We start from the raw sequence: 19,221 nt of genomic DNA on the forward strand, positions 1-19,221 counted from the left end.
TATTAAAAAAGTAATTTAATATAAGTTATTAAAAGATAAGAGCTTAAAACCCTTTTTTTAAATTTTATAAAACCTTTTTTATTATTTATAAATATTAAATAAGTTAAACTATAAGCTTATAATAATAAATAAGTTCTTAGGATTTATTTATATTTTCCCTTTTATATTAAAAACTTAAAAATAAGTATTTAATACTTTTTAAGTTTATAAAAGTTAAATAAAATAATAATATAATTTAAATTTTTATAAAATTAAATAAAATGCTAAAGTAATAATAATTAACTAATTTATAAATATTAAATATATTAAATAGATAAAACAAAAGAATATTAATTTAAAACTTATTCCCCTTTAAATCTTAAAAGCAAATAGCATTGCGAAAAGGGCTAGTAAAGCAATAATTAAATATACTTTAGCTATGCTATTAAAGATTAATTTACCTTTTAACCTTTAATTAAAGGTAATGTAAGTTGCAGCTTAATTATATAATATATTACCTACCCTAAGAAAAAAAAGGCGCGCCTTAAACACTCTTTTATATATATAGTTTTCTTATTATTTTTAGTAATTTAAATTAGGATAAATTTACCATTTTACAGCTTATTTATTGCCCCATTAAGATAATATTTATACTTATAAATTTAAAGCATATATGCTTAAAAAGAAATATAAAAATAATATAAAAAGATACCTTATAAAAAGGGAACTAAGAGCTTACATTAAATATTTAATTAATTATATAGCATTTAACGTTTTTTAAATTTAAATTCCCTTGCTTAAGTAAATAATCTTTATAAGGAATATATAATTTAATAAAAATATATTTTATAAATTAGCAATAAATAAAGTAAAAAATAACCTTTTAATTTTTAAAGTAAAATTACTAAATATTAAAATTATTAATGCTAAGGAAATTTAAAATTATATTTATATTATATTTTTAATACTTTATATAAAAAATAACTTAATTAATTTAAATAATAAATTTAATATTTATTTTATATTAAAAAAGAATAAAATTAATACTTTTAATTAAAACTTAAGAATAAGGACTTTTAAATTTAAAAAGTAAAGTTTATTATATATTGCCTTTTTAAAAAGCTTAGGAAATTAAGAATAAGGACTTTTAACCCTTAAGAAAACCCTAAATATATTAAAACAAGGCTTTTATAAAAAGAAATATACTTTTATTAATAAAGTAAAAATTAATAAATTTAAACCTTCCTTTTAAAAATTATATATACTTAAAGTTATGGGAAATTAAGAATTTTTTTAATTAATGCAAATAAGGAAGATATAGGAATAAATTTAAGGGTTTAAACTTATAAGAAGATCTTCCTAAGTATATAATTAAGATAAATGCCCTTAGGAATCCTTTAATTAATTATTATATTTAATAAATGCAATTATATTTTATTTTAATATAACCTTTTAAAGTAACTTTATAATTATTTTTTTGCTTAATTAGCTTAAAAAATAAAAATAAAGAATATTTAAAAACCTATATTTTTTAACCTTAAATAATATAATAATAGCTGCTATTTAAGCTCTTAAAATTAAGTTTAAGCCTTATTTATAATAATAATATTATAAAAATCTATCTTTAAAATTAATTATATAAAAAGAAGCTTAAAAAAGCCCTTTTTAAGATAAATAACTTAAGGTAATATATTAAAAGATGCAAAGCCTTATTAAGCTTAGTATTTAAAGGACTATTAAGCGTTAAAAAAGCAAAATTAATATTGCTACCTTTAAAATAGGTATATAAATATAAGCTTAATAAAGATAAAATAATTAAATCTTTTAAAATATTAATTTATATTTAAAGAAACTTATAACCTTATTTTATTATAAAAAGCATATATATTGCAATCCTAATTATAAGATTATTTTATATAATAATAATAATTATTATATACTTTAATTTAAAAATTTAATAATTTAATATTATAATTATATTCTTAAATATTAGCTAAAAAGAGTTAAATTAAATTTATTATAAATTGCTTAATAAATTTAAGAAGTTAAGGAAATATAAAGTATTTTTAAAGGTACTTTATAAATTGAAAGATTTTTTATTTCTTTAATATAAGGATTTTAGCTATATATTATAAAATTTAAGCTTAAAACCCTTATTAAAAAAGCCATGCCTTTTTATTAGCTTAGCTTATAAGGTAGTAATCCTCTTTTATATAAATAATATTTTAATTATATATCTTAAGGATAAATATAATTTCTTTATAAAGATTAAAAATAAAATTAAATTTATATATAAAATAAAGAATTAAGGAAAAGCTTAATAATTCTTAAATATATAAATTTTTAAAGATTAAAAAAAGCGCATTATAACGCTTCTTTATAACTTATATATTAAAAAAATAATAAATAAATATAACTTATTAAAAAGTAAAAACTTTTTATTATTTACTTTAATGCTTAAAGAAAAGCTTAAGCTTTTTTTTAAATAAGCCTTAAAATAAGAAATTTAAAAATTTTAAGAAATAATTATTTTTATTTTTTATATAATAATTATAATATACTTAAATATAGCATTTCCTTACTTTATATTATTAAGATTCCTTATAAACCTAAGTTTAAGTTACCTTAAGGTAATAAATTGCATAATTTAATATTTATATATTACTTAATTCCTTAAATTATAATTTAAAGGAAATTAAAAAGCTTAAGCGCTTTTAATAATTAAAAACGCTTTATTTACTAATAACAAGGAAGATTAAAGATCTTCTTAAGGATATATAATAACCTTTTTTAAGGGCCTTATATATTAAAAAGTATATAAATAAGTAATTATTTTTATTTTAATTATTAAGGCTAAATTATTAGCTTTAAAGCTTATAGTTAAAGAAATAATAGCTTTAAAATGCTTATTTAAAAATATAACCTTAAATTTAAGCAAATCTTAAATTATTTATTATAATAATTAAATAATAATATACTTAATTATTAATAAGTATAAATAGTTAAAAATAAGGCTTAAATATATAAATATTTAGCAAATATAATTAAAATAGGAATTTAAAAGGGGTACCTTTAATATTATATATTTAAAAACTAAGAAAATACTTATAAATAAATTTATTAAAGTTTTATTATACGTTTAATTTAAATATTTTAAAGTTTTTTTAAATCTTTAAAATATAAGGAAAATAATAAAAAAGGATTATTTATTTATTAATTATTTTTATTATTAAGTTTTTATTAAAAATTTTAAAAATTATACTTTTTAAAAATTATAATATAACTCTTATATAAAAACTATTTTGCAATTAAAAATTACCTTTTAATCTTTATAATAATATATTAATTAATTTAAAACCTTTTTTTAATTATTATAATAATCTTTTAACTTTTTTAAAAAACTTTCTCAACCTTTAATTAAATTTTTAATTATAATTTTAAATTAAAATTTAATTATATTTATTTCTTAATATTATCTTTAAAATTAAAGCATTTAATTATAATAATAATGTAATCTTTATACTTTTTTATAATTTTTATATTATTAATAACTTAGTTTTAAAGCCTTTAAGTTTTTATATTAAACTTATTATATTATTTTAAAGTAATTATAATTTAAGCTTTAAGGTGCTTTATTATATTCTTATATTTACTTTTTATAATTTTTATAAGTTATTATTATAAAGTAAAAAGCTTTTAAGTATTAAAAGGAATTATAAGAATATAATTAATGCAAATAAAATTAAATTTCTTATACTTATATATATTTAAAGCCTTTTTTTAAGCATATTAAAACTTTTTAAGCGCTAAGGAATTGCTAAATTAAATATAGTAAAAATAAAATATAAATAATAAAAGGGCTATTAAAAGTAGCTTATAAGAATTACTTTAAGTATAATAATAATAATAATTGCTTTTATTATTATAGTTTATATAAAAATTATTATTATAATTATATATAAAACTCTTAATATAAAGGAGATAAGGAATGCAATGCTTATTAATTTTCTTAAGCTTCTTTATATCCTTTTTCTTTTCCTTATGCTTTATTTTAGCCTTTTCCTTAAAAAGGAGTTTTATTTTAAGCTTTAAGTTATTTATATATATTTAAAGGTTTTTTAAAGCTATATTAAGAATTAATATATGCTTTAAAATTAATTTTTAAATTAATTAAAAAACTTATTTTTAGGTATATTATTTAGCAGCATTTTAATAAGAGTATTAAAACTTTTGCTATTTTTATTAATAAGCTTTTTATTAATTTAAATATATTTATATTTTTTTTTTAAACTTTAAAAATATAAGAAGGTAGAATAATTTAAGGCTTAAAAGCTTATTTTTTATTATTTTTAGCTATTTTTAATATAATTAAAAAGGTGCTTAAAATTAATAAAAGTAAGTATTTTTAAATATAGATTTAATTAAAAAGTTTAAAAAAGAGGTTTAATTATTAGTTATAGGTTGCATTATAAGGTTATAAGTAATTAAAGTTTAGGTAATAAAGTATATATATTATAAGAAAAATTAAATAATTAATTGCTTAATAAGCTATAGCTAATATTTTTAAGTATAAATTAGCTGCTTAAAAAAGTAAGGTAGTTAATAAGATAAGAATTGCCTTTTAATTAAGGGATGTATTATATGTATATCCCTAACCCTAGTTTATAATTATTTCTTAAAATGCTTAAATAGCTAAATTTCTTTTATTTCCTCCTTTTAAACTACTCTTAGGAGATAAACGCTTTTATAATTATGCTTTCAAACCCCTTACAACACTTATAGCCTTCCACAGTGAGCTCGGTTGCGAAATCACATTTTTTGCCCAGGCAAACCCACGCAAAATGGTTGCAGCCACGGTTCCTGACAGTCAATGTTAAGTGGCCACAGTGCACACGCTGAGCCATACATCATGTAAGCAGAGCATACTTCCATATCCACCATACAACTGTGTGTGTGTAAGACTTCCTGCATATATCGGACGCATCTTTCATGACTATTGTCTTTCTTGGCATACGCTGTTCTGGCCAGGGACAGGATATAACTTAGCTGCAAATGTGCCCAAATCATGAGGCAATTCTTGTTGAGGTTGTACGCTAGTACAATGGTAGCATATGAGTGGCAAGCTCGTGTCAGATGTTACGACCACTTGTAGGAACACTATGACCGACTCAAAGTACCTACTGCAGGCGAGAATCAACGGTGAAATCTGCTACGTACCTAAACAGAGCTGATGTGGGCCGTGTAAATTCATAGACGGCATTCGGGACTATGGCAAGTGGTGAGCTTCATCGAATCGTGAGTGGTGGAGTGGCACAATTATCAGACGCCCATGCCAGATGTAGTATTCCTTCATTACTTTTCTTTGGACACATCGTCCGTCAAATATATGTACACATAGCAGCCATAGTCTAGTACACGAGGAAGTAAGGATCTCTCCATGTCTGCGCATATGTTGAACAGTGAATGCCGCTAACATCCAGAGGGCACGACAAACCTGCCCTATCCGGACCCTCTGACGGCGTCTTGTCCAAAACCTCTCTTTGCGAAGCCCTTCCAAATGGCGCACTGATTCGTGCCACCAGTTAGAACACGATCGGCCTGGAGTATCGCGTCCCTCGTCTGCAAATGATTCGGGGAGCAGGGTACCAGGGCATCACTGCCCAAGATCAATTTGAGCAGCAAGTAACGAGCTCTTTGTGGAATCCCGCCCGCACCCAGCGTCACCTTGTCCATCTCGCCGATGCCGTATGTGTCGACAAGGTTCCAGAAGACCTCGTACAGGGCCGTCGCCCACACGGTGGCCAGGCCGAAACCACCGCTGGAGGCCAGGGCGTTGAGTGATTCGTAGGTCAGAGACGTGGTCTCCAGACTGGTCGAGATGTAGTGAGACCTAAGCCCGATGGCCTCGCCCGTGGCCCAGTCTGCAATGGTGTAATCCGTGCTTCGTGTATCGCCAGCCTTGACCCGCAGGAGCGTCGGCACAAAGTCGGAGTAGTCCTCGTTCAGGGAGAGCCCGTCATTTCCACTGAGGCAGCCGGAGGTGGCTGGCCCGCCGACCAGGCGCACCGTCACGGCGTGCATGTACTCATGTAGTAGCACCGTCGAATCGAAAGCGGAGTCTCGAAGCGGCGTTTCGCCACTCGTCCAGGCGCCCATGGACAACCGTGGACTGCTGCCGTCGGCCGGCGTCGAGATCATGGCGGATCCACCGCTGCTGTGGACTATGATTTCTACGGGGTCACCGGCTCGTCCACCATTGCCGTTGTTGGAGACCTGGAAGTTTCCCGCGTCCTCGTCGAAGCCCAGGGCGTAAAGGATGTCGTGAAACTTGTTGATGGTGTAGAAAGCCTGGGTTGCTGACGCGTTGACATATGTTTGCCAGTTGGCAGTAGCAGGGGAGTACGGGTACGAGAAGACAAGCGAGGGAGAAGTTGCAACTGCCTTGTTGGTAGTTGCCCCTCCAACAGTAACAAATGCATTGTTTCCGCGCAGGGTTGTGTAATTCTGGGTGCCATCTGAATGCCAGCCAAATGGCGATGATGGCGCGTCTTCCGGGTTGGCAATAAGCTGCCAAGAGCCTTCATATGGGTTCATTGTACCCCATGGGCTATATGGTTGCCTGGTTAGGTCTTGTTGGCTTTATATGAGTCAACACAATAGGGGAAGGACCCACAAAGCCTCGCAACTCGCCGTGTTTGTGTAGTCAATGACTCCTGCGATCTCGTTGCCAGAAGCAGCGTCAACGTAGGAAATGAGCCAGTTCGATCCGATGTCTGTCTCTATTCTCCAAGCAAGGTCGACCTCAGAGTCTCTGGTCACGTAAACCAGCTTCGCTGTTGGACTCGCCACAAAGCCCTCGACTTGCTTGATAGTGTAGCTCTCGCCGGGGCCCTCCACCTCGGCGACTGCACCGGTAATGCTCGTGACTGAGATCAAGAAGCTTCACGGCGCTCTCGAAGGCGGCCAGGGGAGTTATGGTGCTCTCAGCCCTCCTCACAATTTGTAACGGGGTAAGGGAATCCATGTGGAAGGAATGGCCGAAGGATAGCACAGTGCCATTTTCCAGAATCTAAGTTGAGTGGTCAGGTATTCGCTTCAATGATGAGAACATGGGATATATGAGTTCACGTGCGACTGTAGCACAAGTAGACAACCTACGTTGATTTTGAAGTCAGCAGTGTCCACGTCGATTCCATCAATGACCTGCTGGAAGTGCACATGGCCCACATTGTTGGTGCCAACATAGTAGTCGTCTACGACGCGAAAACTTGCGTTCGGTACAACCTCTCGCACCTGAGATGTCGCAACTTGGACATAGTTGGGGACTGCTGCATTCCCATACCCATCTGCACCCACGTCGTCATCACGTTTCGAAGCCGCACTGGAAGGAACATCGCGATCCTGGTCAAACGTGGTATAGGTGGACACCGTGTTGAAGCGATAGATATCAAGCAGGGGCGCTCTCTTGTCCACACGCGACGAGGTTTCACGCGTAGGGTGCTGAGCCAAGGCGGGTGCTAACAGCAGCGACAAGCCAGAGGAAGCGAATCCGGGACATTTTGGCAGCGCTGGCCTGGACGGCGTGTAGGAAGGAACAGGATGGCTGAGAACATCGAGTAGGACCCGAAGTCTAAGTCTCTTGCCAGAGAGTGAAGTCTCTTTAAATGCAGTCTTCCGTGGGGTCACAATGTTGTTTGCAGGGTATGATGGGACCACACCGGTAGCGATGCTGGCATGGCAGCGACCTCCCTAATTCGGATCTAAACGGCGGCCAGGGTTGTGTGCATGTGCTTGGCCGGCGACATCACGAAGCTCTGCCAAGCACCCAAATGTGGGTCGTCTGGCCACCAAGATCAAGAGCCCATCTAGCAGTGCTTCGATTTCGTACATAGTAGGCAGGTTTAGAATCGTCAACTGCGCTGGGCTTGAGGCCGGCCACTGTCTAGGCGGCCATTCCACAAGCAGCCGGCATAGACATGCATGCAGGCAATGTAGCACCCCAACTATCCAGCAACCTTCTCATCAATCTTCTCTGAGCGATCTCCGCCCGAGAAAGAATAAGACAGCACGAAGCTCAACCTAGAGACCGTAGCCGATTGCGACGATGAGGCTGGCCCGCCGTTAGAAGATGAACTGCCGCCCCAGGCCCTTCCTTCAGTCCGCACGGCCTGACACAACAAACTACGTTAGGTATTGTCTGAAACTTTCCGAAGACGACGCAACAAAACCAGAGCCACCGAACCAGATCATTGCTTTCTTCAAGGTTATCGGTGATGCTACCTGTGAAGCGTATTACCAGAGTAATACAAGACTTGACGTTTCATCTCCATTCATGACTGAAGTCAGCTGACACAAGCAGGCCATCGAGGAATACTCCTGAGGGAATTCGAGTTTTTCATGGAGACTTCAGAGGCGGAACAACGAATTCGACTCAGCCCAGAACTCCCATCAACGGAGGAGTACATGAGAGCCCGGCTGGGCACAAGCGCAGTCAACGTGGCCAGCTTCTTCAATGAGTGAGTCGATGGTCGGTAGATCGCGGCTACACCAAGACAGGCCGGCTGACGCCCGCAGATATGCCTATGGTACGAGCATATCAGTCGAGGTCCTCAATGACCCGGATATGAAAGTGTTATACGTCGTCCATCAGACCTGCCTGACGCTTCACGACCAACGCTGACGCTCTCTATCAGAACCAATGATCTGCGTTCTCTGAAAAAAGAAGTTGTAGGTTGGCCCCGCTTGCTAGTACATTTCGTATCTGACGTTTGTCCTTACTGAACATGATGGTTGCAGGCGCAACAAACCGTCGACAGTTTTGTGCCGCTGCTCTACCTCGTGCATGGGAACCTGGACCTGGCGGTGTCGCTGGTTGTCGAGACCATCGAGAATGCCGTCAAGGACTTTGACTGCGCGGCTGAATCGTTGGCACGGAAGTTTTCAGATGACAAGGAATTCATACCCAGGCTCGAGACCTTCATTCGTGCGTGCCGACTAAACTGCACAGGAAACCTGAACTGGAGCCTTCAGACGGGCCGATACGGCGTCTCACAGCACAGCATTGCGGGCGGCGTGACATTAAGGCTGGAGTAAGATGAATGTTGTCGAGATATTTCCATTGAATACGATCCGTTGGTGTGAAATCCAACTCTCTTCCAAGGAGAATCAACTTACCATTACCGTGATATCAACCAACGCGGTGTGACATATTGAAATAAATGCAAGATAGGACCAAGTGCCAAAGAGAGACACAAAAGACCGAAACAGGATTGCGAGGTCCAGCAGGATATGGTGCCGTAATTTCAACAAGGGCAGGTTGCAACTTGAAGTCCCATGATAAAGAACGGATTCTGAAAGATGTGTAGGTAAGGTCTACGGTGGGGGTGTATAGCTGCATGTTGAACAGGAATGGTCCTTTTCCTCAAGCCCCCCCCCCTGCCTAGATGGGGTGGGGGCATCGACTGCAACGCAGACTCACGCGAGATCAGGGATAGGGTTGAGAGCCGCCTTCCATTGCCCCCAGAATTGCTCAACTCATTCTTGAGGGTGCGATTGACCATCAGGGTGCGATTGACCATCAACATTCCATCCACTCTTGTGCAACAACCAAGCGTCTAGAACTCATCCTCAGAGCCACCCGCTTTCAAATCATCAGGGACCCACGGTGTGAGGCCACCCCTGCTCTTTCTCTTCCCAACAGCAACTATTTGGTCACATGCATACTCGTGCTTCCGTCCGCCATGGCAGCCTCAGACGAGGTCCAGCGAGATCAGACCAATTTTCACCACCCGTACTCGCCTTATGACGTTCAACTTGAGTTCATGAAAGCAGCATATGATGTTCTCGGCCGCGGCGAAGGCCAAGTGGGGATTCTTGAAAGCCCGACGGGCACGGGGAAATCCTTGTCGCTCATCTGCGCGTCAATGACCTGGCTGAGGGACTTCAAGAGACGTGCTTTCGAAGCGTCAACTCAGATCGATCCCAAAGACGCCGAAGGGGAGCCAGACTGGATCGTTGAGCAGATGCTGCGACGCAAGAGGAACGAACTCGTGGCAAAGTGGGAGGAGCGTGAGGCGCGACTCGAAGCCATCCGCCAGAAGGAGAAGGCCACCGAAGAACGTGGAAGCAAGCGCCGTCGTATCGACAGATCGGACATCACTTCAAGATCGAAAGAGGAAGATGAGGAAGAAGCCGAGTTCTTGATCGATGACTGGGAAGAAGGTAATGGTGTTGGTGCTGCTCGGAGCTCGGATGAGAAAGATGGTTTCGACGGGTTGAGCAAGGAGACAAAAGCTCTGCTGCAGAAGATTGGAATGGGAGGAGCACAAAAGATTGACGCCGAAGAAGAAACTGTGGACGACGAGATCAAAGTAAGCCTTCCTTTTTTCCATCCAGAACAATACCAAGTTCGACCATGTTAACCGCCTCTTCAGATTTACTACACATCGAGGACCCATTCTCAACTGACGCAGTTCATCTCCGAGTTACGCCGTCCCGTTTTCCCGTCTGCATTGCCCACGCATCTGAAGAGCCAGCACCCTGATGATGAGTCATCGGAAGGGGAATCAGTGAAACAGATTCCTCTTTCATCACGACAGCAGCTTTGTATCAACCCAGCTGTGGCAAAACTCGGGTCTGTGGCCGCCATCAACGACAGATGCAGCGAACTGCAGAAGCCAAAGTCAAAGGACAAATGTCCCTACCTCCCAAATTCTGAGAACCTTGCCCAAACACACCAGTTCCGTGACGCTGCTCTGGCAACGCTTCCTGACATCGAGGACCTGCACGGACTGGGCAAAGCTCATCATGTGTGTCCCTACTACGCATCGCGATCAGCAATACCCACAGCAGAAATCGTCACTTTACCGTATCCACTGCTTCTGCAGGCAAGTGCCCGCGAGGCACTGGGCATAAAACTGGAGGGCAATGTTGTGATAATTGACGAGGCGCATAACATCATGGACGCTGTTGCAAATGTCCATGCTGCAGAAGTACGGCTGAGCGAGCTGAAGCGGGCGCGGAAGATGATTGGGGTATACTTCAAGAGATTTGGGAAGAAGCTCAAGGGCGAGAACAGGATCATGGTGGCTCAAGTTGTGAAGGTGATCGATGGGCTGACCGAGTGGTCGACCACAGCCTTGTCTTCCAAAGTGAGTCCATCAAGCCTAAAGAACTTTGGATGTCGTCCATTTCCACTAACTATCCTCAGAGTGAGCATGGCATTGTGGATCCTAACTCGCTGCTCCAGAGCAAGGGAATCGATCAGATCAACATGTTCAAGCTGATCAAGTACATCCAAGAGTCAAAGCTCGCATTCAAGGTCGAAAGCTACGCAGCCCACATCGAGGAGCCCGAAGGCTCGGACACCCCGGCCAAACCGGCTCACTCAAGCCCTGTTCTCCACGCTCTCCTTTCTTTCCTCGTAGCTCTCACCAATCCAGCCGACGAAGGTCGCATATTCCACGAGAGAAGCGCGAATCCCCCAGATATCAAGCTTTCATATCTGCTGCTGTCACCAACGCATGCCTTCTCGTCCATCGCAACATCCGCCCGAGCAATCATTCTCGCCGGCGGGACCATGTCACCATTCGACGATTACAAAACACATCTCTTTCCTTACCTGACACCCGAGAAGATCACCACTCTCAGCTGTGGCCATGTAATACCCGATTCGAATCTTTGCGTCTGGACACTGGCATCCACACGGCCCAGGAAGACTGTACACGGCAATGCCGCAGCTGACGCAACAAGCGGACTATTTGAGTTCAGCTTCCAGAAGCGGAGCGACAAGGGTACAATCAACAGACTTGGCCAATCCCTGCTGAACATCTGCTCGGTGGTACCAGACGGCGTAGTGGCTTTCTTCCCCAGTTATGGGTATCTGGATGAGGCAATCGAGGTTTGGAAGGCTCCATCAGGACCCGACGGTGGAAAGCCACTGTGGGACCGATTTTCAGACAAAAAGGCGCTCTTTCGAGAGAGCAAGGGCGGGTCGAGCGAGGAAGTATTGGCAGGATACAGCGAGGCAATACTAGGAACCGTTCAGCCGGCAGATCGTAAGCCCGCCAGGGGCGCGCTGCTTTTAAGTGTTGTGGGCGGCAAGATGTCCGAGGGCATCAACTTCTCCGACCGCCTGGGCCGATGCGTGGTCATCATAGGCCTCCCATATCCCAACATCAACAGCCCCGAGTGGAAGGCACGGATTGAATATCTCGAGTCATCCACTGCCGCCCGGCTGACGGCCTCCTCACCGTCGGTATCGAAGGCACAGGCATCTCAGGAGGCGAAGCAGATCGCCCGGGACTTTTACGAAAACGCCTGTCTCCGCGCCGTCAATCAGAGTATCGGACGCGCGATACGACACAAGGCTGACTATGCTGCTATCGTGCTCGTCGACCGCCGTTTCGAGACGGAGCGCATTCGCCGCAAATTGCCCGGGTGGATCAAGGGACGACTGGTACCCGGTGCAGAGACACAAGGTCTGCAAGGACTCATGGGCTGCTTGAACATGTTCTTTAAGGAGAAGAAGACGGCAAAATAGTGGATTCATGCTTGTCACTTGTAGTCCCTGAAGAGAAATGCCACTGATATGTACACGTCCTGGTGGACGGTTGCACTGTCATACCTTACTTTATTACTGTCATACTTTACTTTATTACTAGATGTGCATTTTGACACTATGCCATACTTTTCTCACACAGGACTTCCAGATCTGCTCCCATTGAAATTCCCAGCCTCTTTAGGGCTTACGATCTCCAGGATGGATTCGAAGCCAGAGAGTGGGCTCACCGGAGGCAGATACCATGGGGCTCTCAGGTCATTCCTGGCATCTGAAATAGATGGCTCCCAGTGTACGTGTTCGCCAGTTGCATAAGTATGCGTCCGAGTCACCGCGTCCGCAAACGAGTCCAGACCTTGGTGCCTCGTTAGTTCCACTTCATCGTTCGCAGCATCGTGCCTGGTGCCTCCTGTCACCCTGGTCGTTGCGGTCGTCGCGGTCCTCCCAGTCCTGGCACCCGATGATGATATGGAGGTTAGCTTCCGGAGCCATTCCATATGGACCCACCCGGGATAGCTTTCAGATGCAGATTCTCGACGGTCCTGGTTAGCACTTGGGGGAACCAGCCCGCGATAGACCTTCTGTAGAACAGGTCTGACAAGGGGCAGACTGACTGGGTGTTGTCAGAAACAAACTGGACTCACGGGTGAAAGCATGGTTAACTGATACTTCGACTTACTTGCGACGATGGCCATGTTGATCTCGATCTGGCCCCAAAGTGCTGGAGGGGCGGTGTTGCTTGGAGTGAAGAACAGCGTTAGCAGGAGCGGTCAACTGTTTCAACAGCCAAATATGGGTCTTCCACTTACTACAGGACCTCTATCGAAGCATCTGTGTGCAAGAACGCGTACAATTGGGTCAGATTTACAATGGAGACGATGCAGACGAAGGCCCCGGATGCAAAGATAGCCAGGACTGCTAATTTCTCGCCGGTGGTTCTGAAGGTCAGTTGTTGTATTTGGAAGATTGGCAGGCTGAAAATGGTGACGTCCAAGAAGGCGTGGACAACGACCGTCCCGAATTCGAATTTGGCGTCATCAATCGGGCAAACAGCGTTGGGATATTTGGCCATTCCCTCCCAGAATGCCTGGATGGGATAGCAGTGAAAAAGGCCCAGGAAGGTCCGGCAGAGCAGCCAGATGACCGTGGCGACAAAGAGTGTGATGATGGGCACACGGATCCTGAACAGGCTGAAGAATCTCCAGTACAGCGCAAGAATGGAGAGCTTGGAGAAGCCGAGCGAGTAGGCGTATGTGAACTCGAGGATGTATAGGTACAGCGTGTTGTCACGGAAGATGACAGCTTGCGGGCGCGGGACGTCAGCCAGTAACTTCCCCAGGCCGTAGTTTGTCCCTATATACGATTAGAATCACTCATCGGCTTCCTCGCGCCAGGTGTTGACGGACAGCTGAACATGATGCCGGAACAGACTGCTGCAAAGACCTGGTTCTCCATGTCAGTCCTGACGGCTGGAGCGCACTGGTTTGCGCATCGACTGTGGAAATTCAGCAACTCACATAGGCGACAATGCAGAGGTAGTCATCGATCCCAAGACGGACTCGAGTTAGCTGACGGGCGTATAGCCGGAGCGCCAGCGCGGCAGTGGCGGCAAAGAGGGTGACCGATATTCCGACATAACAGCCACGATGTCGGGACAGCGCCATGACTTCCAAGGTCGTCAATTAACGCGATGCTCGCGCGACGTGCCCATACCGATCTCGCCATGCGCGACGGAGACTGAGATGTAGTAGTCACGACAAGGTTGAGAGGAGACCCAGTGTTGGCTGCACGACGGGATGAATGATCAAAGGTGAGAGAGTCACCAGTCCAACAGAGGGCGCTATCCACGCAGGGGCCTCGGCCCTCAGTAAGGTTTCAGTCCAGTGTGAATAACGCAACGCTGGCTGGCAATAGGGCCCAGCGTCACACTGGCAACACGCCACGCTGCAATCAAATTAAGCTCGCAGCTCTGACGCTTGCGAGTAAGTTTCCGTGCCAGGCGTTCGGGTCCTTTCTGCAGTCAGCGCTCCGTGTGGCAATGAACCATGCAAGCTGCAAAGTTTATCGTTTTTCTTAGACATGGAACCGCGGCCGCCGGAAGTCTGATCACCAACAGTGATTGCTCCATATGTATGGCTGGTATACGCGCTGTCACAACACTTCACACCATCGGCAGACGCGGAAAATACGTTTTCCAACGAGCTACCCGGCGATCAATATTGTTCTATGTTTCACGTTGGGATAGCTATGTTTGTTTGCCGTAGCTGGCGTTCGAGAGGCCTTAGAAGACATTCACTACACTACACCCTCATGTGCTGGATGGCGAAACGTTGGGGTCGCCCCCGATGAGTCCGATCCAAGTGGCTACCGCGCGATTCCTTTGTGCAGTATGGAATGCACGGTTAGGCAGCAATGAGGCGACTGAGCCCGTGTTGGTCAACCCGGCGCCTCCAAACATGGCTGCTACGGTTGTTCAGCTGTGTCTTCGGCCGGTCGGATCGGCGCTAATTTGGATCTCCATGCCACCAAGTGTGACACAGCAAACATACGTCGCGCACTGACTACCCGTGCTCTTTACGAAAGTGTCTGCCTCCCACTCAAACTCTCGGCGATCTCCCCCGTGACATTTCCAGTTCCCGCGGTGCGAGCCATTAGCCCAATCTGGCTGACCAGCACTGTTGGATTGGTATGACTTGCATCCTCTGCTTTGATCAGGGTTGCAGTTGGGCAGGTGTTTGCTTTGCCAAGCATGTCCTGACCGAAAGCAACGCAGTCAACAAGTCTGGGCCATCGGCCTTATTTGGGGCGAACACAAGCACAACTCTTCCTAGGCTTTATAAAGCCCCATCCCATGCGATATGGAAGCAGTCTCATACTTTTTGTGCGTCTCCAGAATTTGGAATATATACCATGTTGTCCAAAGTCGCCCAACACCAGAGCGAATAGTTAGCCACCGGTCTTAAGTGACATGTGACAAGATCATCCGACTTCCCATGGACTGCCAAGTAGCTCCGAGGCCTGAATTCCTCAAAGCGCAGAGTATATATGGAACGCATCTGAGGGATCGCTTGACAAAAGCGGCGAGAGGTGCAGGCACACAAGCCTGAAAGACGCCACCGAGTTTGATTCCGGGCGGGCTCAAGTAGCTGCAGACACATCAACCACTTGGCAAAGCTCGCAAGGCTATACCTAGGTAGGGTCTGTAGAAGTCCAATCCAAAGCGGGTCAAGCTGTGGGTCGCTGCTACAAACTAGCGATATTCATCTGTATGGTTACTGTTCTGGGTTGAAAACCACCCGTGCATAGGAAATCATCCACGGTGCCCCTAGGAACTGGTGCGTCCGATCACCTATTTCAAGTTACAACGAGAGATCATCGAATGTGTACGTTTGATCTCACACGCCGATACCCAAACCCCAGATTTCCAAGGCTTCACTGCTACGAATTGTGCACGGCTGGCTGGGGGCGAAACGGAATATCGGAACGGGCCGAAGTGATGTCTCCTCTGGCGTTTGATCACGGTCACATGTGTGCAATATCCTAGTGACAGAAACAAATAGAATTACTATGTCTTGTAAAAAGGTCCCTAGCACAATATGGCTCACACAGGTACGTGGTCATTATTTTGGCGATGTGTCCCACTTCGGAAAAGATCAAATCCGGTCCTGTTCCTCCCTGATGAGGCTCTGGAGCAACTCGATCTGACCCTTTCGCACCGCCAAAGAACCAATCGTCTCCCTGGCTACAGAGCGGTCACACTCGGCCGGCTTCTTCACGCTACCTTCCTCAGCACGGATCCCAAACGAGGCGCCGGGCGTTGGCACGAAGCAGTTGTTCTGGCTCCTAGCGGCTCGGAGTTGACAGATCTCCGTCTTGCGGCATACTTCGTTGCACTCCGGCATGTTCCAGCCGCGGGTCCTGCGGGACCAGTAAGCCTGGAAAGCGGTCGGGTGATCCTGTTGGGCAACAGTGACATTATGCCAGAAGGCCGGGGTCAGTTCGGCATCGGCCGAGATGGGTATTTGGAGAAGTGCACCAAAGGTTTCCTTGGCGGAGTACGACTTCTTCCATGTCGGGCCGTTCTGAAACCCGGGGTCAGCCATGTCGGCGACGTAGGTGTCGACGTCGAGGATGCCGAAGGTGTCGGGATCGACTGTGTAGATCCTGGATGCTGGCATTCCGGACAGCGGGGTCATGGACGGCGCGATATAAGACATGGCTACGGCATTTAAGGCGTCGCGGTTTTGATAATCGGAGTAGCTGATCTGGAAAGTGATCCAAGTGAGTGTGACCTGGAGAAAACTGGCATCAGCACTGCACAGACAAGTAAACAGGCGAAAGACCCACCAAAGAACATGCCAGAGATGGATGACCTGTAACGGTTGACCACCTGGTCAAAGTAATTAGATCCGTCGTGGAGTGCATCCGAGGTACCCATTGGCATGTGTCCGACAAGATAGACTCTTTCGCCTGCCTTCTCAGCCTCGTCCAACTCTCCTACCAACCATTGAAGATGGTCGCTGGGGTCTCTCTTGACGTCCTTGTAAAGGCAGAAATTGAGTGTATACCACATGTTGGTGGAGACCGAGACGATGCGGAGGTTGGAATTGGGGTGTTTGACTGAGTAGGCTCCGATGGCTTTCACTTCTGCAGGGGTACCGATCCAGCGTTTCCACGCCTCAGAAACGACGTCGTAGAGCCATTGAGCACTGTTCCCGAGGTGAGAAGGAGGAATCGCGTTGGCCGGAGGCATTTCATGGTTACCAACTGTCACGTAGACCAACAGACCGGTGTCAGCCATATGCTGGTGTGCCATGGTGATTTCGGCTGTCTTCTGCTCAACAGTAGTGTTCCAGATGGCGTGATCGACGATGTCTCCTGTGAAAAGCGCAAAATCAGGAGAAAAGACTTTGATGGCGCTAGACATGCTCTGCTCAGGGCTCAACGGGGCACCGCAGTTGTGATCACCAAAGGGACCTGCGGGAAAGTCATTGTTGCCAGGCGCATCCGCGGGAGTATAGGGTCTGTGGCATGTTTGTAAGTTGCCGCGGCGCTTGAGGCGGATGCGAGAATTACTTACCTGCAGCACATGGGCTTAGAGCAGTTGGCGTTTGACCCGGTGACGTAAAGGGGGTCGATGTGGATGTCAGAGAAATGGGTGATCTTAAGAGGGGATTTCTGGGTTGCGTTGACCGAGGAAATGGGTTGGATCGTACCGATGGCGTTCTCGGGTATCACCGGAACCGCGTACTGCTCGACCTCTGGATAGTTGCAGAGACCCAGCAAGGTCGTGCAGAAGATTTGGGCGGTCTTGCCTCCCAGTGTGAGATGGTGCAGGCTGGCTGCAATGACGGGGCCTTCGAGGGCAAGTGCCCCATCGCACACGTCCCTATCTTCGGACTACGCGGGAAGTTCATTAGAGGAAGCCAAGACAACCAGTAATTTCATGGTATACCTACAGATGTGGCAGAGCATAGCGCCTGCAGAGCGCTGACGAAAGTGTCATCGCCAAAATTGGCCAATGTCCGGAGAGTCAGTAAAATCCCCTAGCAAGGTCAGATGCCAGTTCTTCATACAGGTAGGTCTCTGATAAATCACGTCTTACCTGGCATCCGAGGCAGTTATTGTCTCCAGTGAGATCGCCCCAAATGTCCTCCGCAGTCTCAGGCACAGGTTCCCCAGTAGCGAGCTCCTCTCGCACAGTTATAGCTTGATCAGCTGACGCGTCCCGGGGGTTAGCAACTGCTGTGCTGATTATTGCAAAAGCTAGAGGAACGACCTTTGAGATTTTCATGTTGGGAAAGGACAAATGGGCTTCGTGGAGCTGGACAAAAATAAACGAAACAAGACAGGTGAACGAGTGGGTGAGATGTCGGGATGGAGATCAAAGAAGTAACGAGTGTAGTAAGCAATCAAATGAAGCGAGGGAAATCTAGAGTCTGATCTTGACGAGTATCATCTAGGGCTGATAGTTGCTGCTGTATAAGTGGTGATGAGAACGAGCGAGTGGCTGGTACATCGTCACTGGAATGCTGATCTTTCTAGAGGCAATCTCATGGCAGCAAAATCCCCCTTCCGAGGGCCGATGGAAAATATGACTTGTTGCTAAAATTGAAAGCTACATCTAACGGATACGAGTCTGATTAGGAAGTCGAATACACTTCGCAACCAATCAGGAGGATATCTGTCTGGGCGTACGCGGACTGGGTTGATCACCCACACTCTGTCTGCAATCGCAGGGTCTACCTCGGCGCTCGGGACTTGGCTGGCAGAAGCATATCGCGTGCAGTCCAATAAGACGAGCTTTGTGATTGGGGTCCAAGGTTACTCTGTCGATATTCCACACGTTCGAGAGAATGCAAAGCGTGCCTCGTAGGTATCCAAGTACTCCTGCTGATGCTTGTCCCTGACCTGAGGTTCCCTCCCGGCGATTAGAGGCCGAAGGGCTGGTGGGCCCACGGCAACACAGTTCGGAACGAAAAAAGGAGAGCCCGAATTGTTAATTCCAGATTTCCGGAGTTATTGGAGACAGGGATAAGCATCAAAAGTAAATGGAGGCATACTCTTTACTACTGTTACTTAGAACGGTGGTGGACTCTAATCGAGACTGACGCGTCTGACCAATTGCCATGCACAATTGAAAAGATGGCCACCCACTGAAAGATAGGAACGAACCAGCCCAG

General features: G+C 43.6%; 5 protein-coding genes across 5 annotated transcripts; 2 read left to right on the forward strand and 3 right to left on the reverse strand.

Annotated features, from left to right (window-relative positions):
• Nucleotides 1-5,478: 5,478 nt before the first annotated feature.
• On the reverse strand, nucleotides 5,479-7,537 carry INS49_005446 (uncharacterized protein; the record flags this gene model as incomplete). Its single annotated transcript, XM_043166226.1, has 5 exons — nucleotides 5,479-6,586; nucleotides 6,653-6,884; nucleotides 6,907-7,048; nucleotides 7,138-7,443; nucleotides 7,502-7,537. The coding sequence occupies 5 exons, from the start codon at nucleotides 7,535-7,537 to the stop codon at nucleotides 5,479-5,481; spliced, it is 1,824 nt and encodes a 607-aa protein (XP_043017258.1).
• Nucleotides 7,538-8,107: 570 nt separating this feature from the next.
• Nucleotides 8,108-9,072, forward strand: INS49_005447 (uncharacterized protein; the record flags this gene model as incomplete). The annotated part of the gene is made up of 5 exons (XM_043166227.1): nucleotides 8,108-8,279; nucleotides 8,339-8,495; nucleotides 8,554-8,610; nucleotides 8,673-8,706; nucleotides 8,776-9,072. 5 exons carry the CDS (start codon nucleotides 8,108-8,110, stop codon nucleotides 9,070-9,072), a joined length of 717 nt encoding a protein of 238 aa, XP_043017259.1.
• Nucleotides 9,073-9,719: 647 nt separating this feature from the next.
• On the forward strand, nucleotides 9,720-12,520 carry INS49_005448 (uncharacterized protein; the record flags this gene model as incomplete). Its single annotated transcript, XM_043166228.1, has 3 exons — nucleotides 9,720-10,349; nucleotides 10,413-11,129; nucleotides 11,189-12,520. 3 exons carry the CDS (start codon nucleotides 9,720-9,722, stop codon nucleotides 12,518-12,520), a joined length of 2,679 nt encoding a protein of 892 aa, XP_043017260.1.
• A 152-nt stretch (nucleotides 12,521-12,672) lies between these two features.
• On the reverse strand, nucleotides 12,673-14,202 carry INS49_005449 (uncharacterized protein; the record flags this gene model as incomplete). The annotated part of the gene is made up of 5 exons (XM_043166229.1): nucleotides 12,673-13,151; nucleotides 13,218-13,276; nucleotides 13,348-13,891; nucleotides 13,945-13,981; nucleotides 14,056-14,202. The coding sequence occupies 5 exons, from the start codon at nucleotides 14,200-14,202 to the stop codon at nucleotides 12,673-12,675; spliced, it is 1,266 nt and encodes a 421-aa protein (XP_043017261.1).
• A 1,989-nt stretch (nucleotides 14,203-16,191) lies between these two features.
• On the reverse strand, nucleotides 16,192-18,332 carry INS49_005450 (uncharacterized protein; the record flags this gene model as incomplete). Its single annotated transcript, XM_043166230.1, has 5 exons — nucleotides 16,192-16,830; nucleotides 16,863-17,562; nucleotides 17,619-17,938; nucleotides 17,998-18,084; nucleotides 18,144-18,332. The coding sequence occupies 5 exons, from the start codon at nucleotides 18,330-18,332 to the stop codon at nucleotides 16,192-16,194; spliced, it is 1,935 nt and encodes a 644-aa protein (XP_043017262.1).
• Nucleotides 18,333-19,221: the final 889 nt, after the last annotated feature.

The sequence above is a fragment of the Diaporthe citri genome (assembly GCF_014595645.1).
Source record: "Diaporthe citri strain NFHF-8-4 chromosome Unknown scaffold_17, whole genome shotgun sequence".
In the NCBI taxonomy this organism is placed as follows: Eukaryota; Fungi; Ascomycota; class Sordariomycetes; order Diaporthales; family Diaporthaceae; genus Diaporthe; species Diaporthe citri.